Consider the following 26,564-nt stretch of genomic DNA (forward strand, 5'->3'; position numbering starts at 1 on the left):
CTCTTGAGAACCCACTTAAGCTTTTATCCCCTCTACTTAGCTGAAGTTGCTCTTGTTGAGGTCACAATGACCTCTGCCTTGCCAAATTCAATGGCTGATTCTTCATCCTCATCTTACTTGTTTGACACGTTCACTCCCTCTTTCTTGGAGGTCTTTCTTTACTTGACTTCTGGGATCCCACTTCATTGTCATCCTGCCTCATCAATTGTTCCTGATTCAATTTTCTTTGCTAGATCCTCTTTCTTTTCCGAGCCTCTAGGCTGAAGTGGGCAGTGGCTCCATTCTCTCAGATTCTTTAGAACTTTCCTTGTTCCCTTGATGATGTCATCAGTTCTGTGGCTTTAATTGTATGCTGATGACATCCCAAATTATCTCCAGCCTCAGTTTCTTTCTTGAGCTCCAGAGTTTTGTAACCAATTGTCTCTCTAATAGCGCTTGATGAATGTATTAGGACCATGCCTTGAATATCTAGTAGGGATGTAAGATTTGACATAGCCATAACTGAACTTTTACTTCTGCCCCCAAGCTTGCTCTTCCTGCATTGTTCCCCATTTTAGCAAATGACACCACCATTCTTCATCCCCATGATCAGGTCAGAAACCTTGGAGTCATTCTTGACATCTGTTTTTGCCTTACACTTGGCTTCCAAGCCATTAGCAAGTCGTAATTTTGAACTGTGTCATGACAGTGACCATTCTTAACGTCCAAACCGTCATCACCATTGTAAGCCACTATCATCTCTTGCTTGGTCTGCTGCAGTAGCTTCCACTCTTGCCCCATTCATGCCTCCCCCACCCTGTTTCCACCAGTTCATGGTTCATGTGGCAGTCACAGGGATCCCTTAGAACATCAATTATACACAACTCTCCTGCTCTCATCTCTCCAGAGGGGGACTCATCTTGCAGAGTTTGTAGTCTAAAGTCCTAAGCAAGCTTACAAGGCCCACATGGTCTGCTCTGTAGCCACGTGGGCCTCCTTGCTCCCACCTCGATCATTTCCCTTGCTTTTTCCTCTGCCAGAACACTCTTCCCTCAAGTATCTGTCACCTCCTTATAAAGGTGTATCACTCTGCCAAAAAATATGCTCTTTGGTCTGCTGGTGTATTTATTTATTGTTATAATTTTATTATTTATTCATTTATTTTTGGCTGCATTGGGTCTTCTTTGCTGCACAAGTGCTTTCTGTGGTTGTGGTAAGCAGGGGCTACTCTTCATTGTGATGTGTGGGCTTCTCTTGTGGAACATGGGCTGTAGGTGCATGGGCTTCAGTAGCTGTGGCATGTGGGCTCAGTAGTTGTGGCACACGGGCTTAGTTGTTCCAAGGCATGTGGGATCTTCCCAGACCAGGGCTCAAATCTGTGTCCCCTGTATTAGCAGGCAGTTTCTCAACCGCTGCACCACCAGGGAAGTCCCTGCTCGTGTTTTTAAACTCCCACCCTTATATATTCAACTGCCTATTGGACATCTCCATTTGGATGGATCATAGGCATCTCAACTGTAATACACTTTGAGACAGAAGTCTTGATTTTCTTCCCAATCTTGTTCCTCCCTCAGTCTTTCAACTGGATGCTTCCAGAAAATAGCATCCAGCTGCTGAAGCCAAAAAAATAATCTATTTCTTCCTAATTCCTTTTTCTTCACCATCAAATCCAATGCATCCTAAGTAAGTTCTGTTTGTTTTCTTTCCAGACCGTTTCCTGAATTCATTCATTTCCTCTGCTAACATTCTCATCCCACTTATAGTCATTTCTTACTTGAATTTCTACGTTCACTTCCTGGGTAGTCTCCCTGCTTCTGCTCTTGTCCCCTTCGAGCTCTTTACTACCTTAGCCAGAGGGGATATTTAAAAAACTAAGTTGGATCACATCTTTCCCTTACTATATCATCCTTCCTGTAGCTTCCCAGTGCTCTTAGGATAAATCCAAGCCTTTCGTAGGGGTCTCCAGAGCTCCAGGGCTCTCTGACCTCGCTCTCTACCACTCTCCCTCCTGCTCACTCTGATCCAGTCACACTGGCTTCTTTTCTGTTCCCCTAAAAGACCAGTCCCATACTTGCCCCTGCTTCAGAATCTGTGTGTGTGGTTTTCTCTCTGTAAATGTTTATTGTTTTCCCAGGATTGTTTCATGGTTAATTCCTGTTCAGATCTCAGCCCATGTTTTTATTAATAAATTAATTTTATTTTATTTTTAATTTTTGGCTGCGTTGGGTCTTGGTTGCTGCATGTGGGTTTTCTCTAGCTGTGGTGAGTGCAGGCTACTCCTCGTTGTGGTGTGCAGGGTTCGCATTTTGGTGGCTTCTCTTGTTGTAGAGCACAGGCTCTAGGCATGTGAGCTTCAGTAGTTGTGGTTCCTGGGCTCTAGAGCACAGGCTCGGTAGTTGTGGCATTAGTTGCTCCACAGCACGTGGGATCTTCCCCAGCCAGGAGTCAAACCTGTGTCCCCTGCATTGGCAGGTGAATTCTTAACCACCTTGCCACCAGGGAAGTCCCTCAGCTCATGTTTTTAAAGGGTGGGAAAGTCTACCTTTTAGAGGGCCTTCCCTGTCTGTGCTGCCCACAGTAGCCTGAAGTAGCGTGGTACTGGGACTCTCTACAGAAAGTTTTCAGACTCTGCTTTAGAAAAGACTACTTTCATGCTCATCAACAAATGAATGGATACAGAAGATGTGGCATATATATACAATGGAATATTACTCAGCTATAAAAGGATGAGATGGAGCTATATGTAATGAGGTGGATAGAACTACAATCTGTCATTCAGAGTGAAGTAAGTCAGAAAGAGAAGGACAAATATTGTATGCTAACTCATACGGAATCTAAAAATGGCACTGATGAACTCAGTGACAAGAACAAAGATGCAGATACAGAGAATGGACTGGAGAACTCGAGGTATGGGAGGGGGCGGGGGGTGAAGGGGAAACTGAGACGAAGTGAGAGAGTAGCACAGACATATATATACTACCAATTGTAAAATAGTCAGTGGGAAGTTGTTGTATAACAAAGGGAGTCCAACTCGAGGATGGAAGATGCCTTAGAGGACTGGGGTGGGGAGGGTGGGGGGGACTCGAGGAGGGGGAGTCAAGGAAGGGAGGGAATAGTATAAAAACAGATGATTGAACCTGGTGTACCCCCCAAAAAAAATTAAAAAATAAAAAAAAAAAGAAAAGACTACTTTAAAGCTTCTGTCTTCTCAATTTGTTTTCTAGATTTTCCTTGTTAAAAATTCTAGTAAGTCTTTATGTTAATTCAATAAGCAGCAAGTATATTTATATAATATTTACATAAAATTGTGTAAACATTAGGCCATATTTAGTCAGCATGTCACCATGCCCCTGCTCACTCAACATCCCTTCATATGAAAGACATTTACTGAGAACATACTAAGGCACTCTTCTGTGTCCTTGGGGGTGTTGAGATGATTGAGACATGGCCTTTTGGTTGTGCGCAAATTTAAAAAAATGTATATTGTAGAGTAAATTCAATCATTCTGTCACCTTACTAATGTGTCTTCATCTAATCATCACTGTCACTGTTAAACTTTATTGAGCACTTATTACGTTCAGGGTGTACTGAGCTGTAGATGGATAAGACATGGATCCCATCCTTGGAGGACTGTCAGTGTGGTTAGGGAGGCTGAACACGTACTCAACACATCCGTAGCATAGAAAGTAAAGTGGACTGGAGTATCCTACAGGACCATCACCTCATTTTTCTGAGTTAAATGGCAATGCTGACCTCTTTTCATGGCTTCCGCACTGAATCATAATTAGAAAGGTCTTTTTCTACTTCTAGGTGATGAAGAAATTCACCATGGGTTTTCTTTTCTTACACATTTAAATCCTTGATCCATTTGGAATTTATTCTGCAGTATAATGTGAGTTATAAAGCCAATTTTCTTGGGGCCTACTCATTTACTAGTGCTATCTTGACATAGATGAAATTGGGTGAAAATGAACATGAAACATATATTTGAAACTAGAGAAAAAAAGTCACAAAAGTGCAAACTGAGGGGTGTGAGAGGGAACACAGCTTAATAGTTAGCTTGAGGATGTGTTATTTTTAAGCTCTAGTTTGCATGAAGGTCCCAGTTTTTGTTGTTGAACTGGATGGAAGGGCTTACCCTCTTCCTGCCTCTGCCTTCTCACCCTCAAGCAAACCCTTTCCCACACTCTCCCATCTCTTGTCCAAAGACCCTGAGCTAAGGCAGAGGGGAGCTCAGTGCTCGGAGCTGTGCCTAGGAGAGGATCAAGGAATGATGAATAGTAGTAATGATTGTATAGCTTAATCTGTCATGTCCAAGAACATCCCAGTGCTTGTTTACATGGTCATACCCAGCATAGAATTGGACTGCTTTAAGACCAGTCTTCAAAACCATAGTGCACCTAAAACAAGCACAAATTTTACTTCAGAAAGCTTTGAGAAATAATGTAGGTCTTACTAAAGTACCTTCAAGGGAATTACACCACCTAACACAGGGCAAAGCCTACTGAAGTGTTCTCAAAGCACATCTCTTCCCAAGTCCTGTCACCATGACAACTGTTCCCCACAAATGCCTTTCCTCTTTCTCTGAAACTCCAGCTTGCCTCTCGCTTGTCCCCCTGTGCCCCCTAGATCTGTTCTAAGAAGGTGTTGCCTGCCTTTCCTTTATAGGTCAGTGGTATCCCATTCAAACCTGAGGCTGAGCAGCTCAAACATGGGCTCCTTAAGGAGGCTGGGTAGAGGGCAAGTGGAGAGTAGTTATATTTGATAGTTCATCCTTATCGTGTTACAAAATGCTTTACTTCTCTTTTTCCTATACTTAAGGTGTTTTTTAAAATTAATTAATTAATTAATTTGGTTGTGCTGAGTCTTAGGTGCGGCAGGCAGTAGTTGTGGCATGGAACTCTTAGTTGCAGCATGCCTGTGGGATCTAATTCCCTGAGCAGGAATTGAACCTGGGGCCCCCTGCATTGGGAGCGTGGGGCCTAAGACACTAAGCCACCAGGGAAGTCCTCAGAACGCTTTTCCTCTGCATGCAGCGGGAATTCTGGTGTAGAAGTGCTTCAGTCCCCATCAGGGAATAACAGCCTTTTAATCATGCTTCCTCCCAGCAGGTGGCAACCTTCCCCATCAGATGGCTTGGAGCTCACGCTAGATCCTCCCCCTTGTTAGCTCCAGAGGCAACAGGAGCAATGTGGTTTGTTTGCTGTGGAAGAAAATACAAACATCTAAAGGGTGTAATACAACCATAAGGTTCTGACTGTCTCTTAAAGGGAGATGCTCTTCATCATCCTGCTCAGAATCCTTTGAGGCTTCTTCCTCTTGGCCTTAGAGTAAGAGCCAGACTCCTCCAGGGCTCACTGTGATCTGGCCCCACCGCAAAGCCTTCTGTCCTTTTCCTTGCTCCCTTCCCTCCAGCCACCCTGACCACTGTCTTGCTGTGCCTTTCTCTTAATTTCATCTCAGGGCCTTCACGCTTGCTGTGAAGTGCTGTCTGAAATGCTCTTCCCCTCTCATGCCCCTTTCTCCCCTCAGATCATCGTATATCTGGCCCTTTCTCGTCTTCCGTTTCCACAGGTAGAGTGTCACTTCCTCCAAAGACGCTTCCCTATCTCCCTAAACTAGGTGCCCCTTTCCTTCTGTGAACCGCATATGATGCTGGTTTATCTTCTTCCTGGTACTCACCACCATCTGAAATTGTTCACCTGCTTATTGTCTATCTGTCCACGTGAAAGGCAAACTGCATGAGGGCAAGACAGGGACTCTATCTTGACCCTTCTCTAGTCCAAAGCTTAGATTGACTAGATGAATTCTGCATAAAAGTCATTCATATGGACATTGTCTAGGTTCACCCAGTTGTTCTTCAGCTCATAGTGACTTATGTCCATTGAGTGTCCTACATACTTAACACCATCTCATTTTATTTTTAAAACAACCATTGGAAGTAAGTACTGTTTGTGTCTCCACTTTGCACATGAGGAAACTGAGGCAGAGAGGAGGTAAGTGACTTTCCAAAGGCCACACACACAGTGACAGAGCAGAGATTGGACCCAGGCAGGCAATCCCACACCCTGCTCCATGTCACCACCACACTTCTGTCTGTGCTACATGCTGTGGGTGACAGGGGAGGTAAGGGGGATAATGAGGGAAAAGAGCTCAGCACAGTGCTTGGCACGTTGTAAGTGCTCAATAAACATTACAGTGTTTAGTAAATAGTACCAAGTGGGCCTTTACAGTTGGGGAAATAAACATTTGTCTGTTCTATCTCAGGTGTTTATAAGCTTAGGGAAATAATATAGACATAAATATAACAAAATATATAATTAGAGCCCAGATGAGTGATGTGGCCTTCAGTCCAACCATAACCAGACCCTCTACATATCATTCTCTCCCATTCTTGTATCACTCTGCAAAGTTGTTTTTTTTTTTTTTTTTTTTTCTGACTGGGAAAATAACTTTATTTTGTTTGGAGCAGTGGGCAGGGGTCCAGTCTTAGAACTTCTGGAATTGCATCTTGCTGCCGGCAGCCTTGGTGACCTTCACGCTGAAGCACACCATCTTGCTCACGGGCCAGCACTCACCCACTGTGACAGTGTTGCCAATATAGACATCCCTGAAACAGGGGTAAGGTGCATGGACATGTTCTTGTGGTGCTTCTCAAAGTGGTTGTACTTTCAGATGTAATGGAGGTAGTCTCGGCAGATGACCGTGGTCCTGTGTATCTTCATCTTGGTCACCAAGCCAGACAGGATCCACCCTTGAATGGAGACATCAGCAGTAAAAGGGCATTTCTTGTCAATGTAAGCGCCCTCGATGGCCTCCTTCGGTGTCTTGAAGCCCACACTGATGCTATTCTCATATCGTGGGAGCTTCTCCTTGCCAGTTTCTCCACGCAGGACATTCTTCTTATTTTGAAAGATGATCGGTTGCTTTCGGTAGGCACGCTCAGTCTGAATGTCTGTCATCTTCCAAGCTGCCTGAAAAAAGGTTCTGCAGAGTATTTTTTTTTAAGGTCTTTATTGGAGTATAATTGCTTTTCACTGTTGTGCCAGTTTCTGCTGTACAACAAAGTGAACCAGCTGTATTTATGCATATATCCGCATATCCCCTCCCTCCCACGACTCCTTCCCACACTCCCTATCCCACCCCCGTAAGTCATCACCAGTCGTTGAGTTGATCTCCCGGTGTTATGCAGCAGCTTCCCACTAGCTATGTATTTTACATTTGGTGGTGTATATATGTCAGTGCTACTCTCTCACTTCGTCCCAGCTTCCCCGTCGCACCCCACCCCATGTCCTCAAGTCTGTTCTCTACAACTGCATCTTTATTCTTGCCCTGTCACTGGGTTCATTAGTACCATTTTTTTACATTCCATATATATGAGTTAGCATACGGTATTTGTTTTTCTCTTTCTGGCTTACTTCACTCTGTATGACAGACTCTAGGTCCATCCACCTCACTACAAATAACTCAGTTTCATTCCTTTTTATGGCTGAGTAATATTCCATTGTATGTATGTGCCACATCTTCTTCATCCACTCATCTGTTGATGGGCATTTAAGTTGCTTCCATGTCCTGGCTATTGTAAATAGTACTGCATTGAACATTGTGGTACGTGTGTCTTTTTGTATTATGATTTTCTCAGGGTATATGCCCAGGAGTGGGATTGTTGGGTCATATGGTAGTTCTATTTTTAGTTTTTTAAGGAACCTCCATACTGTTTTCCATAGTAGCTGTACCAATTTACATTCCCACCAAATGCAGGAGGATTCCCTTTTCTCCACACCCTCTCCAGCATTTATTGTTTTTAGATTTTTTGATGATGGCCTTTCTAACTGGTATGAAGTAATACCTCGTTGTGGCTTTGACTTGCATTTCTCTAATGATTAGTGATGTTGAGCATCCTTTCATGTGTTTATTAGTCATCTGCATGTCTTTGGAGAAATGTCTATTTATGTCTTCCACCCATTTTTGGATTGGGTTATTTGCTTTTTTGATATTGAGCTGCATGAGCTGCTTGTGTATTTTGGAGATTAACCCTTTGTCAGTTGCTTTGCTGGCAAATATTTTCTCCCATTCTGAGGGCTGTCTTCTTGTCTTGCTTATGGTTTCCTTTGCTGTGCAAAAGCTTTTAAGTTTCATTAGGTCCCATTTGTTTATTCTTGATTTTATTTCCATCATTCTAGGAGGTGGGTCAAAAAGGATCTTGCTTTGGTGTATGTCATAGAGTGTTCTGCCTATGTTTTGCTCCAGCAGTTTTATAGTGTCTGACCTTACATTTAGGTCTTTAATCCATTTTGAGTTTGTTTTTGTGATGGTGTTAGGAAGTGTTCTAATTTCCTTCTTTTACATGTTGCTGTCCAATTTTCCCAGCACCACTTATTGAAGAGGCTGTCTTTTTTCCATTGTATATTCTTGCCTCCTTTGTCAGAGATAAGGTGCCCATATGTGTGTAGGTTTATCTCTGGCTTCTCTATTCTTTTCCATTGATCTATATTTCTGTTTTTGTGCCAGTACCATACTGTATTTACCACTGTAGCCTTATAGTATAGTTTGAAGTCAGGGAGCCTGATTTCTCCAGCTCTGTCTTTCCTTCTCAAGATTGCTTTGGCTATTCGGGGTCTTTTGCATTTCCATACAAATCGTAAGATTTCTTGTTCTCGTTCTGTGAAAAATGCCATTGGTAATTTGGTAGGGATTGCATTGAATCTGTAAATTGCTGTGGATAACATAGTCATTTTCACAATGTTGATTCTTCCAATCCAAGGTCATGGTATGTCCCTGCATCTATTTGTATTGTCTTTGATTTCTTTCACCAATGTCTTATAGTTTTCTGCATACAGATCTTTTGCCTCCTTAGGCAGATTTATTCCTAGGTATTCTTTTTGTTGCAATTGGAAATGCGAATGTTTCCTTAATTTTTCTTTCAGCTCTTTCGTTGTTAGTGTATAGGAATGCAAGATATTTCTGTGCATTAATTTTGTATCCTGCTACTTTACTAAATTCATTGATTAGTGCTAACAGTTTTCTGGTAGCATCTTTAGGGTTTTCTATGTATAATATCATGTCATCTGCAAAGAGTGACAATTTTGCTTCTTCCTTTCCAATTTTGGTTCCTTTTCTCTTTCTTCTCTGATTGCTGTGGCTAAAACTTTCAAAACTATGTTGAATAATAGTGGTGAGAGTGGACACCCTTGTCTTGTTCCTGTTCTTAGAGGGAATGCTTTCAGTTTTTCACCATTGAGAATGATGTTGGCTGTTGTTTTGTCATATATAGCTTTCATTATGTTGAAGTAATTTCCTTCTATGCCCACTTTCTGGAGAGTGTTTATCATAAGTGAATGTTGAATTTTGTCAAAAGCTTTTTCTGCATCTGTTGAGATGATCGTGTGGTTTTTATCCATCAATTTGTTAATATGATGTGTGACAATTGATTTGCGTGTATTGAAGTATACTTGCATTCCAGGGATAAACCCCACTTGATCATGGTGTATGATTTTTTTTAATGAGTTTATTTATTTATTTATTTATTTATTTATTTATTTATTGGCTGTGTTGGGTCTTCATTGTTGCACATGGGCTTTTCTCTAGTTGTGGGGAGCGGGGGCTACTCTTCCTTGTGGTGCATGGGCTCCTCTTGCTGTGGAGCACAGGCTCTAGGTGCATGAGCTTCAGTAGTTGCAGCACATGGGCTCAATAGTTGTGGTTCATGGGCTCTAAAGCTCAGGCTCAATAGCTGTGGTGCATGGGCTTAGTTGCTCCGCGGCATGTGGGATCCTCCTGGAGCAGGGATTGAACCCATGTCCCCTGCATTGGCAGGTGGATTCTTAACCACTGCACCACCTGGGAAGCCCCTGTATGATCTTTTTAATGTGCTGTTGGATTCTGTTTGCTAGTATTTTGTTGAGGATTTTTTGCATCTATATTCATCAGTGATATTGGCCTGTAATTTTCTTTTTTTGTGATATCTTTGCCTGGTTTTGGTATCAGGGTGATGGTGGCCTTGTAGAATGAGTTTGAGAGTGTTCCTCCTGCTGCTATATTTTGGAAGAGTTTGAGAAGGGTAGGTGTTAGCTCTTCTCTAAATGTTTGATAGAATTCGCCTGTGAATCCATCTGGCCCCTGGGCTTTTGTTTGTTGGGAGATTTTTAATCACAGTCTCAATTTCAGTGTTTGTGATTGGTTTGTTCATATTTTCTTTTTCTTCCTGGTTCAGTCTTGAAAGATTGTACTTTTCTAAGAATTTATCCATTTCTTCCAGGTTATCCAATTTATTGGCATATAGTTGCTTGTAGTAGTCTCTCATGATCTTTTATATTTCTGTGATGTCCGTTGTTTCTTCTCCTTTTTCATTTCTAATTCTGTTGATTTGTGTCTTCTCCCTTTTTTTCCTGATGAATCTAGCTAATGGTTTATCAATTTTGTTAATCTTCTCAAAGAACCAGCTTTTAGTTTTATTGATCTTTGCTATTGTTTCCTTCATTTCTTTTTCATTTATTTCTGATCTGATCTTTATGATTTCTTTCCTTCTGCTCACTTTGGGGTTTTTTTGTTCTTCTCTCTCTAGTTGTTTTAGGTGTAAAGTTAGGTTGTTTATTCGAGATTTTTCTTGTTTCTTGAGGTAAGGTTGTGTGGCTATAAACTTCCCTCTTAGAACTGCTTTTGCTGCAGCACATAGGTTTTGGGTCACTGTGTTTTCATTGTCATTTGTTTCTAGATATTTTTTGATTTCCTCTTTGATTTCTTCAGTGATTTCTTGGTTGTTTAATAGCGTATTGTTTAGCTTCTATGTGTTTGTATTTTTTACAATTCTGCAAAGTATTTTTGTCCTCAGTTTATAGATAAGGAATCTGAGACTCAGTACTTTGTCTGTGGGACCAGCATTCAAAGTCCTATCAGTTTGATCCAAAGCCTGTGAAATACTGCAGTGGCTAGACAGGTGGGTCACTGGGAGAAAAGAATGGAGAATGGAGAAAAGAAGTACTGCTGTTCCTCTCTAGGAAAAAGGATCTGGGAAATATTTTAGGAACAGGGAGTGATACTGGAGTTGTACTCAGGAAGATCTGCCCCTAAGGATGGACTGGATGTGTGAAATCCTGCCCCCGCCCCCTAAGAAATGTGAATGGTTGAACACTGCTGTGCCTGAGTCATGGCTCCAGCCACATAGTGGGGATTTCAATTTGAGCGCATACTTAGTAGAAGAGGGAGCTTGTTGCTATTGAAAAGAGCACTAAACTAGGAGGTAGGAGATTTGGAAGTTATTTTTGGTTTTGTCATAGCTGCATGTCTTTTTTCTTCCTAGTGAAATGAGACTTCTAGTGTTGAGAGTCTGGATTTTAATACAGCTGCTTAATTTGATACAGCAAGATGTTGCCAAAGTGAGATTGCTATATATTCTTGAATATAAAGAAATGTTAAAAGACACTGGCCAATTTGAATAGGTAAACTTTTAGGAAGAAAGATAGGTAGACAAGTGTTTATTTAGAATTGTGTTAATTTAGTTATACGTATAAAATTAAAATAACATTAAGATCAATGATATAATTTAGAAATAGTTTTTATTTCTAATGTTATATTTCATGGAAAAACAGTTTTATTCAGCTTTTTCACCTGCATGCTTGACATCACAAGGTTCACTTTTTGAGTAATTTAACACTTTTTCCAGGAAAATCATTTTTATTTCTTAAATTATTTGAGATAGAAAATTTAAGTTTTATTATAGAAATTTTCAAACACACCCAAAATAGAGAATTTTATAATGCACCCCCATATACACATAACCTAGTTTTAATATCAACATTCTGGGACTTCCCTGGTGGAGCAGTGGTTAAGAATCCACCTACCAATGCAGGGGACATGGGTTCGAGCCCTGGTCCGGGAAGTCCCACATGCTGCAGAGCAGCTAAGCCTGTGCACTACAACTACTGAGCCTGTGCTCTAGAGCCGTGAGCCACAACTACTGAGCTTGCGTGCTGCAACTACTGAAGCCCGTGTGCTTAAAGTCCGTGCTCTGCAGCAGGGGAAGCCACCGCAATGAGAAGCCTATGCACCACAATGAAGAGTAGCCCCTCTTCACTAGTAAAGAAAGCCCGTGCACAGCAACAAAGACCCAATGCAGCACCCCCCAAAAATAATAAAAAATAAAGTTCAAAAAAAAAATTTAAAAAGAATATAAAAAAGCTACATTAAAAAATTATTATTAACATTTTGCTAATCTTATTTCATCTAGGTATTCTCTTGCCAGCCTTCCCCACCATACACACGCATACACACACACACACACACGCACGCACGCACGCACGCACGCACGCACCCACACTCATATCTTTGGGCCTCCTATAAGACAAGTTTTTTTGTTTTTTTTTCCTTGAAGGATACATTTATTAATTTATTCAAAGAATACTTATTGTACCAGACGTTGTACTTAACAGCGTAGTTCCAGAAGCTGCCTGTTAGTCTGCTTCTGCCTTTGCTGGGGAACCTGTCATCTGCATGTGCAACATCACTCAGGGGCCTCATCAGACAAGTTGTTTTAAAGAAAATACTAGATACCATGTCATTTTGCCCATAAATATCTTGTATACCTTTCTAAAATTGCTGAGGACTTTTTTTTTTAAACCCTTAATTATCATGCCATTATTTACACTTAAAATCTACAATTGTTCTTTAATACCATCTAATACCCGCTAAATATTTAAGTGTCTCAAAAGTGTATTTTTACCGTTGGTTAGTTTGAATTAGGCTTCAAACAAGGGCCACACATTGTCTCTTCTCTGTTACTCTTTTTTTTTTTGGCCGCACTGGGTGGCATGTGGGATCTCAGTTCCTCGAGTGCAGATTGAACCCATGCCCCCTTCAGTGGAAGCATGGAGTCTTAACCACTGGACCACCAGGGCGTCCCTCTGTTACTCTCTAACACTAACCCTAATCCTCTCTCCCTTTTAAAAACACATTTGTTAGAAAAATTGGATAAACTATCCCATACTCTGAATTTAATTTGTTCTTTGTGATGTCTTTAACTTGTTCTTCTAGCTGCCCTATTTCTTGCAAAACATGTAGATGAAGAGGCTTGCTTAGACTGAAAATAGATTCAAGTAAGAATTTTTCATAGATGGTGCCATGCTTGGGGGCACACGGTATCAAGCTCTGCCGTTGGTGGTGGTTCTAAGATTGATGAGTGAGTGCAGGTGAGGTTGACTGGATCCCTTCACGATGAAGTTCGCCATCCACTTTGCCAAATGGCTTGGGCAACCAGTTTCGTTTCATTCTTTGCCTAGATTCCATTATATCATTAGGGGTAAGATAGGCCCCTTTTGGATCTGTGTTTGATGCTGTCACTGGAAATTAAGTAACAAGGCATCAGAACCCATGCATGTAATGTAGCAGAACTTAAAAAAAAAATTCATTCTGTAGCTGTACTTTTATCTGCACAATACAATTACCTCATTCTTTGTGTTTTGTGTTTCTATTTTGCTTCTTAAAATGATGTTTAATTATTTAGAGCAACATCCAATGCTTAGGATTACAAAATCCTATCCCCAAGGATAATTATTAAATCTATTCTAAATTTCTTTACTGCTTACCTCTTTATTTATTTATTTATTTATTTATTTTATTGGCTGTGTTGGGTCTTTTTTTGCTGTGCACAGGCTTTCTTTAGTTGCGGTGATTGGGGGCTACTCTTCGTTGTGGTGCGCGGGCTCCTCATTGCTGTGGCTTTTCTTATTGTGGAGCACGGGCTCTAGGCGCGTGGGCTTCAGTAGTTGTGGCACATGGGCTCAATAGTTGTGGCTCACAGGCTCTAAAGCACAGGCTCACTAGTTGTGGCGCACAGGCTTAGTTGCTCTGTAGCATGTGGGATCTTCCTGGAGCAGGGATCGAACCTGTGTCCCCTGCATTGGCAGGCAGATTCTTAACCACTGAGCCACCTAGGAAGCCCCCTACCTCTTACCTCTTTTTAAATACTGATTTAAATTTAAATTGTGGGGAGAGCTCTATAATTATTCCATTCTATCCTTAATTGAAGTTGTTTCAGGCTGCTATGTTTTCATTTCTCAGTTCTTTGCTAGGAAAATAATTGAGAAAGTGCCTCATAAGATGGGTTTTTATAAGAACTTGCATGTAAGGTAACCTCTTTTCTGAGGAATAATTTTTGCGAACAAAATCTTGCCTTATATCCAGTTATTTGTGGTACTTCAGTGAGAACTACTTATGTTTTAAAATTTATCTTGGTTTCATGAAACGTATCAAGAGTAAAGTTTAAAGAAGAAAAAAAACTAAGGAAATAGGATTCTTTTCACCATTTCATTCTCAAGTGCTGTAATTTATTTTATGCGTGTATAACACCATTGAGACCTCACAAGAGAATTTTCTTTCAGATTTCAATATTAGGAAAAGTTGATGTTTTTTGCTTTCATTGGTAGGATTAGAATGCTCATATATAACTGTACATGGCTTTATTATACAGTCTCCCTTTGTTTCATTGTATTTTCCTTTCTCTTTTCCCTCCACTGTTTTTCTACCTCTTTCTTGAATTTTTCATCCTAAAACAGATAATATTCTATTGTAGTGTATGCATTCATGTAAGCAATCTAAAATCCTTTTAGAAATGAGGGGAGGGTATAGATACGTAAGGAAACCAATGAAAATATGTGAGTACATGTTCACAATTAGGTTCTCATTTCATTAATATTAATTTTCATAGTTGGAATCCTTAATAGTAAATTATTGGGTTGGCCAAAAAGTTCATCTGGGTTTTTCTCCATCTTATAGAAAAACCCAAACAAACTTTTTGGCCAACCCACTACTTAAACTTTACAATTACTCAAACTTAACAGTTACTTAAACTTTTTTTTTATTTACAGAAATTTAAGCATAATCTTAATTTAAAACTTTTTAGGATTAATTATCGCTACCATTTATTGTGTGTTTACTATGTTTTGGGCACTATGCAGAGTGCTTTACATGTATTATCTTAACTTTCAGACAACAACCTTTTGAGGTACATGACCATGAGAAAACTAAGGTATGGAGAGCTTCAGTAAACTTGCCCAGGATCAGAGGTTAGAGACAGGATTTGGTTCCAGGCAGTGTGAGTCCAGAGCCAGGGGTCTTATCCATTAAACAATATTGTAGGATTCCCTAAACCTGTTTGCTTCAAAAAATACCAGTACTTGTGCCCCACCCCCCCGCCCCAAGGTTGCGACTTAATTGGGCTGAGATCTGAAATTTTTAAAAGATTTCCAGGTGATTCTAATGTGCAGACAAGTTTGGAAACCATTGTAACACTGCCTTGCTTGGGGCATAACTAACAATGGCCACCGGAGAGCTATTCTGTCCTGCCAGTTGATGAGATAACATCAAAACTGTGTTTCTAAAATAAAGAGTGAAAGCTCTACTTGTGAGAGAATTTATAACATGAAAGGGCAAAAGGAAAGAGCATAATTCATTCATATTACCAGTATCTATAGAAGTAATTTTAGGATTGACTCAGTGTTATTCTGACTCTGACCCGTGTATATAAAGCTGGAAACCAAGCTTGGTGATACATCAAAGTCCACAAAACAAGTGCTATAACAAGGGCATTTTGGTAGACTACTCTCCCCTTTTCCTCAGGTCTAAGTCAGTTTAACCTTAAAAGGAGAATAATAAAAAATATCCAAATTCAAAAATTTCATTTACTTTTTTTTTTTTAAGGTTATAGCCTATCTCCTAGTGGGCTGTAAACTCCTTGAAAAGAGAAACCATATGTTACGAATTTTGTTCTCTCAACATTGGCACCATGCTGTACATAGCAGAAACCCAGTCGATACCTGATTGCTGTGTTTCCTACACTGCTCCTACACTGATGAACTAAAGTTGTAACTAATAATTCTACCATTCATCTAACTGTCTGCATCTATTATATGCAGGGTGTTTTACATACATATCACTAATCTTTACACACAGCTACCCATTATCCTCCTATCTGAAAAGAGGAAACTGAGTCTCAGAGAAGTTAAGTAATTTGCCCAAGATTGTAAAGCTGAGTAAGTAACAAAACTGGGGTTTGAGCCGTGTCTGTCTGATGCCAGAGCATACCCCTTTTCCTTTACCCCAAACGCTCCAGAGGGTAGAAAATGTTATTTCAGAACTCCCAGATGTGATTAAAATCTCCCAAGGAGACACTGTCTAGAACAACCTGTCATAATGAGGCCTATTATAATGGGCCTTTGGATAATTTGGCCTGTGTGATTGCCTGTATTTTCCCACATTAAAAAAAAAAAACCTTCTAAACATGAGTTTTAGTTTGCTTCCATTTTGTCTGTTTTGAATAGGTCAGGTGTATACAGCTTTCCACTGTTAAAGATACCACCATTAACATTTTTGTGCATAAATCTTTGCCCACACTTGGGATTTTTTCTTTAAGGTACATTTTTAGAAGTAGAACTGGATTAAGGAGTATAAGCATTGCTGACTCATACTACCAAATTATTTTTCACAAAATGTAGTAATTTAAATATCTACCAGCGGCATGCAAGTACTCATTTCACCTTACCCTTCCAGCATTGTTTTTGTTGGTCTGTTTGTTTGTTTATTTGGGGCTACACCTTGTGGCATCTTAGTTCCTTGACCAGGGATTGAACCTGTGCCCCCTGCAGTGGGAGCACACAGTCTTAAGCACTGGACTGCCAGGGAAGTCCCTGCATTGTTATCCTTTGTAAAAACTTTTTGCAAATTTGATAGTTTTTAAAAAAAATCTCATTTTTTATCTGCATTATTTTGATTACAAGCAAGTTTCCTTCCTTAATGTTTTTCTATTCATCTGTACTTTTATACTATTCAGATATTGAGACTATTAAGCTTTTAACATTTTACCAAATATTTCTCCAAATTTTTATTTTCTGTTTTATTTTTTGACACACAGAAATTTTGTTTTAAATATTTTAATCTGTATGTTTCCTCTATATCTTTCATCACCTTTAATGCAGATTAAAATTCAGTGATTAAGTAGATATTCTCCTATTTTTGCTCTAATTCAGTTTTTTTTAAAAATTAATCTTTGATTTACCTGTGGTAAATTACTTTGGTAAAATAGTGTGACACATTTAATTTGGCCTTTCCCTTAATAGTTATTTTTCCTAGCTCCTTTGTTTATTGATTTGTGATGGCTCTTTTTATCATATATTTGATTCTTATTGAATCTAATTTTTGCTTTTAATTTTCTTTTTGCAGATCCTGGTCCCTGTGACTTTATAAGGAAATGGTAAGAATATAGCTATAGTACCATTTTCCCAGACTTTACTAGCTGAATGGGGCACTCAGTCTGGGCATTTGAAGTGAAAGCCTATCTTGGGGGTTTTGAGAAGACTCTTATGCTTTCCCTTTGTCATAAGGCCCTTTTCTAATGGCAATTCCTGTGGGAAATGGAAAGAAGAGAGAGAAAGTGGTTAAGATGAAGATTTAGGAGATCTCTTCTTATATTCACTCAGTGCTTACTTGTTTGCTCAGTGCTATATGTGTCACATAATAGGGCTGACCCTTTAAGGGACTTTGGATCCTGCACTGACAATCTCATGCCATAGATTTTGTGAAGCTCCAAGTTAATGTATCCCAATCCTCCTCTTGTTTCTAATTCAAATTCAGTAGCTAATGAAATTTCAAGAAAGTATCCTCTATGAAAAATATATGTGTGTGTGTGTGTACATACAGTGTATAAACTAGATGCCTCCTGAAAATAGATGCTTACTCTTGGTTTGGCTGAAATATACTTAGAAGAGGTAATAGAATAGAATCATTAAAGAGAAAATACCAAGGGTTCATATCAATGGCTTGTATAGATGAGAAGTAAATAATATCAGATTTTATTTTTATCCACTCTTTTAATAAATAAGTTAAAACCATTCATATTATTGTTGTTCAACATTTATATTTATTGTTATTAGTTAGACTTATTTTGCATTTTCTATATACTATGCTTTCTAGTTGTTTTTTTCCTCACCTCTTTCAGGCATTAAATACTGCTACCTTATTTTAACGTAATACTTGGCTGTTAAAAAAATTTTTTTTTCTCACAAGAATCCTGAGAAGTTAAAAGGGTGGATATAATCAACTAGATTTTACTGAGAGAAAATGAAATTAAGAGAAATTATGTCACTGTCCTGTGGTTGTATGATGGCTGAGTAGAAGATCTGGTAGAACTAACATTTACTGAGTGTTTCTGAATATCCACTTAAAATACCAAATTACTTGAAATAAAGGTACGCTGAGTGAGCAGACTCTCCTTTTACTAAATAGACAGTGAAATCATTTACGCCTGGTAAGTCTTTATACTTAAAAAAAGACTGTGAAGAGAGTGTTTTTTAAAGTGTTTTTGTTTTTGCTGTTATACTACTTATTGCTCTTGTTTGATTGGTTAATTTGGTTTGATTCTCTGAGAACATTGTTCTCTCTCCATTATCTATCCCTGTCCCAGTCCTCTCAAATAATCTTGTTAAATGAATGTGCTGTATCTGATTGTTAGAGAATATTTTCTGAGTATAAGCAAAATATTCAAGCGTAAAAGAACATTTTGATTGAAAGAGAGAATTATTTGAATTACCCCATCAATCCAGACCTGAAATCATTTCCATAATTGTTGCTACATAAACATGTGTTTATTGCTCTGCACCTAAGGTAAAGATTTCGAAAGCTTTCTTAGCTGCTGGCAAACTATAGGAGATTAATTTTCAATGAAGACACGAAACAGCAAGGTAATCCTCATTTAAAACAGTCTGCCTTCAAGAGTTAAAATCCTTTGACCACATTCTTCTGCTTCTGCACAGGATCACGACTAGACGTTGTGAGGTAATGTAATACCTGAGAGAGAAGGGAAGCCTGCCTTAAGATGAAGAGATGTAGATCGCAGATGTCGCTATGGTGACATAACGCACAATAAGTGAAGGAAAAGGAGAGGTATTAGTCAGACCTCCACATCGGATTAGCAGATGTTAATGAGATCATTTCCAATTGAACTAACAATCCAATTTAAATATCTACAGGAATAAGCTAGGAAACTGTCAATTGTGTAAAATGATACATTAAAAGAATATTTAGCTGGTGAAGAAAAGGTAGGGAGGGAAATCTTGGCTTGTAGGTGATGATGGGAGCTAGACGCTAACTTGCTTGCAAAGATGAATCTATAATAAGATGTTTTGTCTGCACTGTGGCTTGCTTTTTCCTCCACCTAGCCACCCTCCCTGGAAGGTTGGCTTAGGCTGTCTCAGCAGGGCTCAAGCACTACTTGCATGGCAAAACCATTCTTTTATTGAGTAAGGGTGTAATTTTTTTTTTTCTTCTGGCAATGGACAGTATCTTCATTGTTTCTAGACAGTAACAGACATGGCTTAGGCATTGTATCAATTACACAGCAGATCTCAAACATTTCACCAGGAATGAATCCTTTGGTTATCTTGCCCACCACCACAGTTTCATGTTGGAAATATTTTTTGTTGTCATTGTTCATTATATTTGTTAATTTTTTTTAAAAATTAAGGACATGTGTAAGTACTAATCAGAGCCTTCTATCAGCATGAAGTAACATATGGAGATGATATAACTGAGAAACGGTAGCCTCTACAATCTGTTAGTGGGTGGTGTAGGATTCCATTTGACTTTTCAAGATGTTCTAAAGATTGTGGACTCCCATTATTATCTTCATAGATCTCCTAAGGATTTGGGAACTTCAGGCTGGGAATCCTTTTTTTAAAAATATATTTCTTTATTTGGCTGAGTCGGGTCTTAGTTGCGGCACGCAGGATCCTTTAGTTGTGGCATGTGCCCTCTTAGTTGCGGCAGGTGGGATCTAGTTCCCTGACCAGAGATCACACGCAGGCGCCCTGCACTGGGAGTGCGGAGTCCTAGCCACTGGACCACCGGGGAAGTCCTAGGCTGGGAGACGTTGGGTTAAGCATCAGAGTAGTCCTGAGGGACAAAATGCAGATAGTTTAGTTGCAGTAGGAAAGCGGGTAGTTAGAAAAGTCCGGAATATGAGACACTGGGGGAAAAGGGTGTGGAAGTGGAATACCATTCGTACTACCTTCAAACCTGTATTTTATCTAGCAAATTCTTTGAGCAGTAACACAATTTAAACCATCTTAAGTGTATTACTTTATCTGGTTTACTAATAGTTCCATGATTTTCCCTTGTAAGATTCTTAAACTCAATTTATATTTTAAATTAAATACCAATTCAGTTCAATTCAGTTAGCATTTACTGAGTATTTACTACTTTACATGCAAGGTTTCATACTAGGTGCTGTGAGTGAGAAAGGAAAAAAGGAACTAACATTTACTGAGTACTCACTCCATAGTTAGAATGTTATTTTTATTTATAAATGAGGCTAACTGCACTGTCCTCCTGTTATTTTTTAGACATGTAGGCATGCTTCTGTCCAGGGCCTTTGCTCTTTCTATCACAGCTTCAATGGGATGATCTTTTCTTGAAAATTTTATATACCTAGTCATTGTTCAAATATAAGCTGATCAGTGATGCCTTCTTTGACTACCCTGTTTAAAATTGCAACCCTTTCCCCTCTACCTACTCTTCATTCCCTTACTGACTTTGTTTTTCTTTATAGCTTTTATTGCCATCTTATATACTATGTATTTATTTTTTCATTATTGTCTTTCTGCTCTGACTTGAGGGGAAGGATTTTGTCTGTTTTATTTGCCTATATACTCTCAGTCCTAGAACACTACTTGGTACCCAGTAAATGCTCAATAAATATTTGTTGACCAAATGAATGCAAGCTGAGAGAATTAAGTAACTTGCCTTGGGATAAGAAAATGGCATTTCGTTTAAAAATAATAAAACCCAGGACTTCCCTGGTGGCGCAGTGGTTAAGAATCCGCCTGCCAATGCAGGGGACACAGGTTCAAGCCCTGCTCTGGGAAGATTCCACATGTCACGGAGCAACTAAGCCTGTGCGCCACAGCTATTGAGCCTGCGCTCTGGAGCCCGTGAGCCACAACTATTGAGCTTGTATGAGGCAGCTATTGAAGCCCACATGCCTAGAGCCAGAGCTCCATAACAAGAGAAGCCACTACAATGAGGAGCCCACACACCACAATGAAGAATAGCCCCTGCTCGCAGCAACTAGAGAAAGCCCACGTGCAGCAATGAAGACTCAACGCAGCCAGTAAATAAATTTATTAAAAAAAAATAAAAACCCAGAATATTCATTGTCAGTACTGGATTAATAATCTCTTACATGAGAAGAATTATTGGACCAAGCATTGCATGTTCCTAACCTTGAGTGCTGCCTCCACCACACTGGCCTCAGGGGAGCTGTTCCATTGTTAATACTGTGAATACTGTGGTCTGGGTGTGTGCCTAAAATCCTGATTTGCATTACTCTGCTAGCACAGCTAAAGCAAGGCATTGAGGGGCGAATAAGTCATTACTGAAGGCTGAGGGACAACAAAAGTTCTTGAATTAGAGAGTAACATGAAAATAAACTGCTTGAAAGATTTTAGCTTGATCTTCAGGATGGATGGCCCAGTTTTGTGAATGTGCAATCTTGGGAGTTCCTGTTAATCCCCGCTTGCCTCCTCCCACTTTCTAAAAGAAGCTTTATGCTGCATCAATCACCATTTAATTAGGAAGAGCTTCATGTAAGGGTTTGCATGTGCTGTGTCAGCCCGAATCCTACCTGCCACCAGGGCCAGGGCTTATTTTAATATAAAGATTTTAGAGCCTGTTAGAGAGCTCAGGCAAGTGTTAGAAAGAATGTTTTTCCTCTCACCTCCCTTTTTGTACATAGAAGCACTTTTGTTGAGTAATTCTGGCCTCTTTCCTTCTCTCAGAATTAGATTCTCCAGGGAGGGGAAGTAACATCTGTTTGATGGGATTAGCAGAGAGAACTGGCCGCTTCTGGGTCCTTTCTCTTTGGGACCTGCCTATCTACAGTGAATGATCTTTATGATCTGCTTTATGTCACATAGCAAACTTAGCGCCTGCAGGGGGAAGCTGGCAACTCTGGGGCACAAGTTCAATACAGGGATGTCAGGGATCCACACAACTCTCTTCAATATCATCTTAATAACAGAGAAAGCACTTTTTTTTCTATTTGTCTGACTTCTTTGCCTGTTTTTCAGGTAGTTCCAAATTGTAGTAGGCAAAAAGGGTTGTTATTTATTGGGGCCTTCAAATTCCAAGCAAGTACATAAATAATTATAACATGAGCTATAGTAACATAGGCAGTATATTAGTCTGCATAGGATAGGCAGTGCTGCAGTAACAAACAAGGTACAAAACTGTCAACGACTGGGTGCAATAAAAGTTTATTTCTCCCTCATGTCACAATCCAGTGTGAGCTGGCTGGCTTTGCTGTCCAGAATAAGTGGTTTCTAGGGTCACTGTAACGGGAAAAGAGAGATGGAGGAGGAGGACACTAGTTTTTGTTTTTTTTTTAATGACGCATAGTTGATTTACAATGTTGTGTTAGTTTCTGCTGTACAGCAAAGGGAATCAGTTATATATATATACACATATCAACTCTTTTTTTAAAAAAGATTCTTTCCCCATATAGGTCATTACAGAGTATTGAGTAGTTCCCTGTGCTATACAGTTGGTTCTTATTAGTTACCTGTTTTATATGTGGTGGTGTGTGTATGTCAATCCCAATCTCCCAGTTTATCCCTCCCCTTCCCCTGCCCCCTCCAGGATACCAGTTCTTAAGCACATTGCCTTAGAGTGATACCCAACGCCTCTGCTGAAGTTACACATAACTAGTCATATGGCTTCAAACAACTGCAGAGGAGGCTGGGAAATGTAAAGGAACACGTGGGTACTTGTGGAGCACAAACCGTCTCTGCTATCAGTGGATTCAGAATGGTCAGGGAGGGTCCAAGGGAGCAGAGTGGGGCAGAACAGGAGTTGAGCAGTACCCAAAGTATATTCTGTTTCATAGTTTTCCCAAAGCCAGACATTCTGTCTGAAATTTATCTGTATAATCTCTTCAGAATCCAATGACGTGAAGCCATTTACAAAGTACTTAAATTACTTAGTATGAAAATTGAGGGGTTTTGCCATTAAATATGCGTTTTACGTGGGTTCCTCTGGAGACAGTATGCTCTTGGTTATTATTGTGTCTATATTGTCTTTGTTTTATTATGTACTATATTTTTAATGATTTAAGAAGTGAGAAAAAAAAAGTGAGTATTTTGGGTCCACAATATTTTGAATACTTTGTGCTTTTTAGCACTCTTCAAATCACATAAAATAGGACATTGGTTTTTCTTTCTCCCTCAGATGAGACTTGAGTAGGAGCCATCTAATGTAATCGTATTTATTAGGCATTCTCTTTGAATTAATCAGCTGGTATTTGTTAGTTCTTTTTCTAGGAAGAGAATTCAAGATCTTTCTAGGCCTAAGAAACAGTGGAGAGCCCCAGATAGGTAAGGCAATATTATGTAGTCTTGTCTGTGATATTGTATTCCTTACATTAAATGGGTAAGTATTAGTCTTACCATCTGCTGACACTGCATCCTGGCACCTCTCTGCTCAACTGGATCCACTGAATCAATATTGTCACCTCAATTGAGTCAACACATGGAAGGCAAACCCTAGGTCAGTGATTCTCAAATTTGTCTGCACACTGGAATCACCTGGAAAATTTTGAAACTGACTGATGCTTGAGTCCCATTCCCAGAAATCCTGACTCACTTGGCCTAGGGTGCAGCATAGGCTTCAGGAGTATTAAAAGCTCCCCAGACAATTCCAGTACGCAGACAGGTTTGAGAACCACTGTCCCAGGGCATTACTTCACACTCATGTGAAACACTTGTGTCCACCACCCAGGTTCAGCTTTGTTGCTTCTAACGTCTGTTCCTGCTGTCTCTAAGCCTCTGCCTAGAGTATACCTGTTTTCTGGATTTCCAGCAGGCTAGACCCACTGTCTTTCCACTCTTGGTCATAGGACTGCCCCTTTTCTTTTTTGGCTCCCAAGTAAAGCCTGATTTTTCTTTTTTCTGATCTGCTATTGCTTTTTCATTTTTTAAGTTAATAGATTTTATTCTTTAAAGCAGTTTTAGATTTACAGAAAAACACAAGACGTACAGAGAAAGTTTCTATATTACCACCCATTCCCCTAGTTTCCCCTGTTATTAACATTGTTAGTGTGGTACATTTTGTTACAGTTAATTAACGAATATTGATGCATTATTATTTATGAAAGTCTGTAGTTTACATTAGGGTTTACTTTTTGTGTTGTACAGTTCTGTGGGTTTTGAGAAATGCATAATGTCATATGTTCGCCACTACATTATTATGCAGAATAGTTTCACTGCCCTAAAAATTACCTGTACTCCACCTATAGATCCCTGTCCCTCTCTCCCTCTTCTTCAGACTCCTAGTGACTGCTGATCTTTTAACTGTATCTATAGTTTTACCTTTTCCAGAATGCCATGTAGTGTTGGAACTGTACAATATGTACAATTTTCAGACAGGCTTCTTTCACTTAGAAATATGCATTTAGGATTCCTCCATGTCTTTTCATTGCAATAGCACATTTCTTTCCAGCACTGAGTAATAGTCCATAGTCTGGATGTACCATAGTTTTATCCATTCACTTACTGAAGGACATGTTGGTTGCTTCTGATTTTTGGCAATTATGAATAAAGTTGCTATAAATACTACTATGCAGGTTTTGTGTAGAATCAAGTTTTCAACTCATTTGGGTAAATACCTAGGAGTGCAATTACTGGATCATAGGTTAAGAATATGATCTTAGCTTTGTGAGAAACTGCAAAACTCTCTTCCAAAGTGTCTGTACCATTCCCACTAGCAGTGAATGAAAGTTCCTGTAGCTCCATTTAGATTTTAGCCCTTCTAATAGGTTTGTAGTGGTATCTCATTATTTTAATTTGCAATTCCTTAATGACATGATGTTGAGCATATTACAATGCTTATTTGCCATCTGTATATCCTTTTGTAAACAGTCTGTTCAGATCTTTTGCCCATTGATTGGGTTGTTTGTTTTCTTATTTTGAATTTTAAGAGTTCTTTGTAAGTTTTGAATACCAGTACTTTATCAGATTATATAAATTGAATGTTTGTGTCCCCTCAAAATTTATATGTTGAAATCCCAGCCCCCCATGTGATGGTATTTGGAGGTGGAGCATTTGGGAATTGATTAGGTTTGACCACCTGGTACAGTGCTTCACCCAGAGTGGGAACACAGTGTAAGTAAGTGGCATGCCCATTTTTTGCTGACCTGACTATAAATTACAGTGTTAATTACATGCTGGCAGAAACGGAACTCTCTCTAATAGGTTCATTTTATGGTCATCATCTTGTAAGATGGTAGATAAAACATTCTTGTTCTTGTTTTAACTTCTGTAAGTAGTTTATAGGCTTCTGATGTCTGGAAAATGTAAAAAAAAAATTTTATAAATTTATTTATTTATTGGCTGTGTTGGGTCTTCATTGCTGCACATGGGCTCTCTCTAGTTGTGGCGATTGGGGGCTACTCTTTGTTGCAGTGCTCAGGCTCCTCATTGCAGTGACTTTTCTTGTTGCAGAGCCTGGGCTCTAGCGCGTGTGGGCTTCAGTAGTTGCGACACATGGGCTCAATAGTTGTGACTCACGGGCTCTAGAGCGCAGGCTCAATAGCTGTGGCACACGGGCTTAGTTGCTCCACACCATGTGGGATCTTCCTCGGCCAGGGATGGAACCCATGTCCTCTGCATTGGCAGGCGGATTCTTAACCACTGTGCCACCTAGGAAGTCCTAAAATTTTTTAATAGAGATAGTTCTTGATATGAAGTAAAATCAGTAGAGAAGCCATCAAGAGCCATTTCTAAGATGTCAATTAGCAGTGAGTTTCTTACCATTTTTTTTTTTCTGCTTTTTAACAGAAAACTGTGTTGGGGAAATCAAGATCCTATTTGCCCTGTTTCCAGGAGTGCTTTGACGGCTCAACTGACCAAAAGACTTGAGAACCTTGCCCAGCCTAAGGAAGTCTCCCACCAATATGCACCTAACAGGTTAGTATTTGTGTGCTACCAGATTGTGTGTTATCAGGAACACAGAATTTATTGAGGATTAGGGATTCTATGTCTGTTTTCCATCTGATGCTACAGTACACTTTTCCAGAGCAACATCTAATATTTAGCTATTGCAGATTTGTATTATATTTTAGTGTCTTAGATTATCAGGATTTTGATTTTTTAATAAAATGAAGGTATTATGGAAGGATATGTACCATATATAACACTATTGTGGATGAACTTATTTGTGGATGAAACTATGAATTTTGTATACCACCCGTGAGTTAATTAGGGCATCTAAAGGTAATAATGTTGTTAAGATTTTTGATGCCCATTGCATACTTGTTTTTAGTGCATGTTTGTTGAATGACTGGACTTTCTGCTGGTTGGCTCTTTGAGGAAAGATGGTGAGCTGTGGGGAAGATGGGTATAGGCAGTGAGAAAGGTTAAAGTAAAGAAAAAAGTGAAAATACTATTATTTATCTGAAGTTTTGGTTTCCATGATAATTGAGGTAGCATTTCTCTACCTCTTTCAATATACAACTTTAGTCAAAAGTCAGCAAGCTTTTTCTGGAAGGG

At 39.4% G+C, this 26,564-nt stretch overlaps 1 protein-coding gene and 1 pseudogene across 1 annotated transcript in view; one reads left to right on the plus strand and one right to left on the minus strand.

The window, feature by feature from the left end:
* The window catches only part of SPMAP2L (sperm microtubule associated protein 2 like), a 58,164-nt gene that overhangs the window by 3,024 nt on the left and 28,576 nt on the right, over positions 1–26,564 (plus strand). The window contains exons 2-4 of the mRNA XM_057729310.1: positions 17,191–17,221; positions 23,328–23,393; positions 25,854–25,982. Coding sequence (XP_057585293.1) covers positions 17,191–17,221; positions 23,328–23,393; positions 25,854–25,982 — 226 coding nt within the window. The remainder of the gene's footprint in view (positions 1–17,190; positions 17,222–23,327; positions 23,394–25,853; positions 25,983–26,564) is intronic.
* LOC130850006 (40S ribosomal protein S11-like) lies at positions 6,469–6,941 on the minus strand (annotated as a pseudogene).

The sequence above is a fragment of the Hippopotamus amphibius genome, chromosome 3 (assembly GCF_030028045.1).
Source record: "Hippopotamus amphibius kiboko isolate mHipAmp2 chromosome 3, mHipAmp2.hap2, whole genome shotgun sequence".
Lineage (NCBI taxonomy): Eukaryota > Metazoa > Chordata > Mammalia > Artiodactyla > Hippopotamidae > Hippopotamus > Hippopotamus amphibius.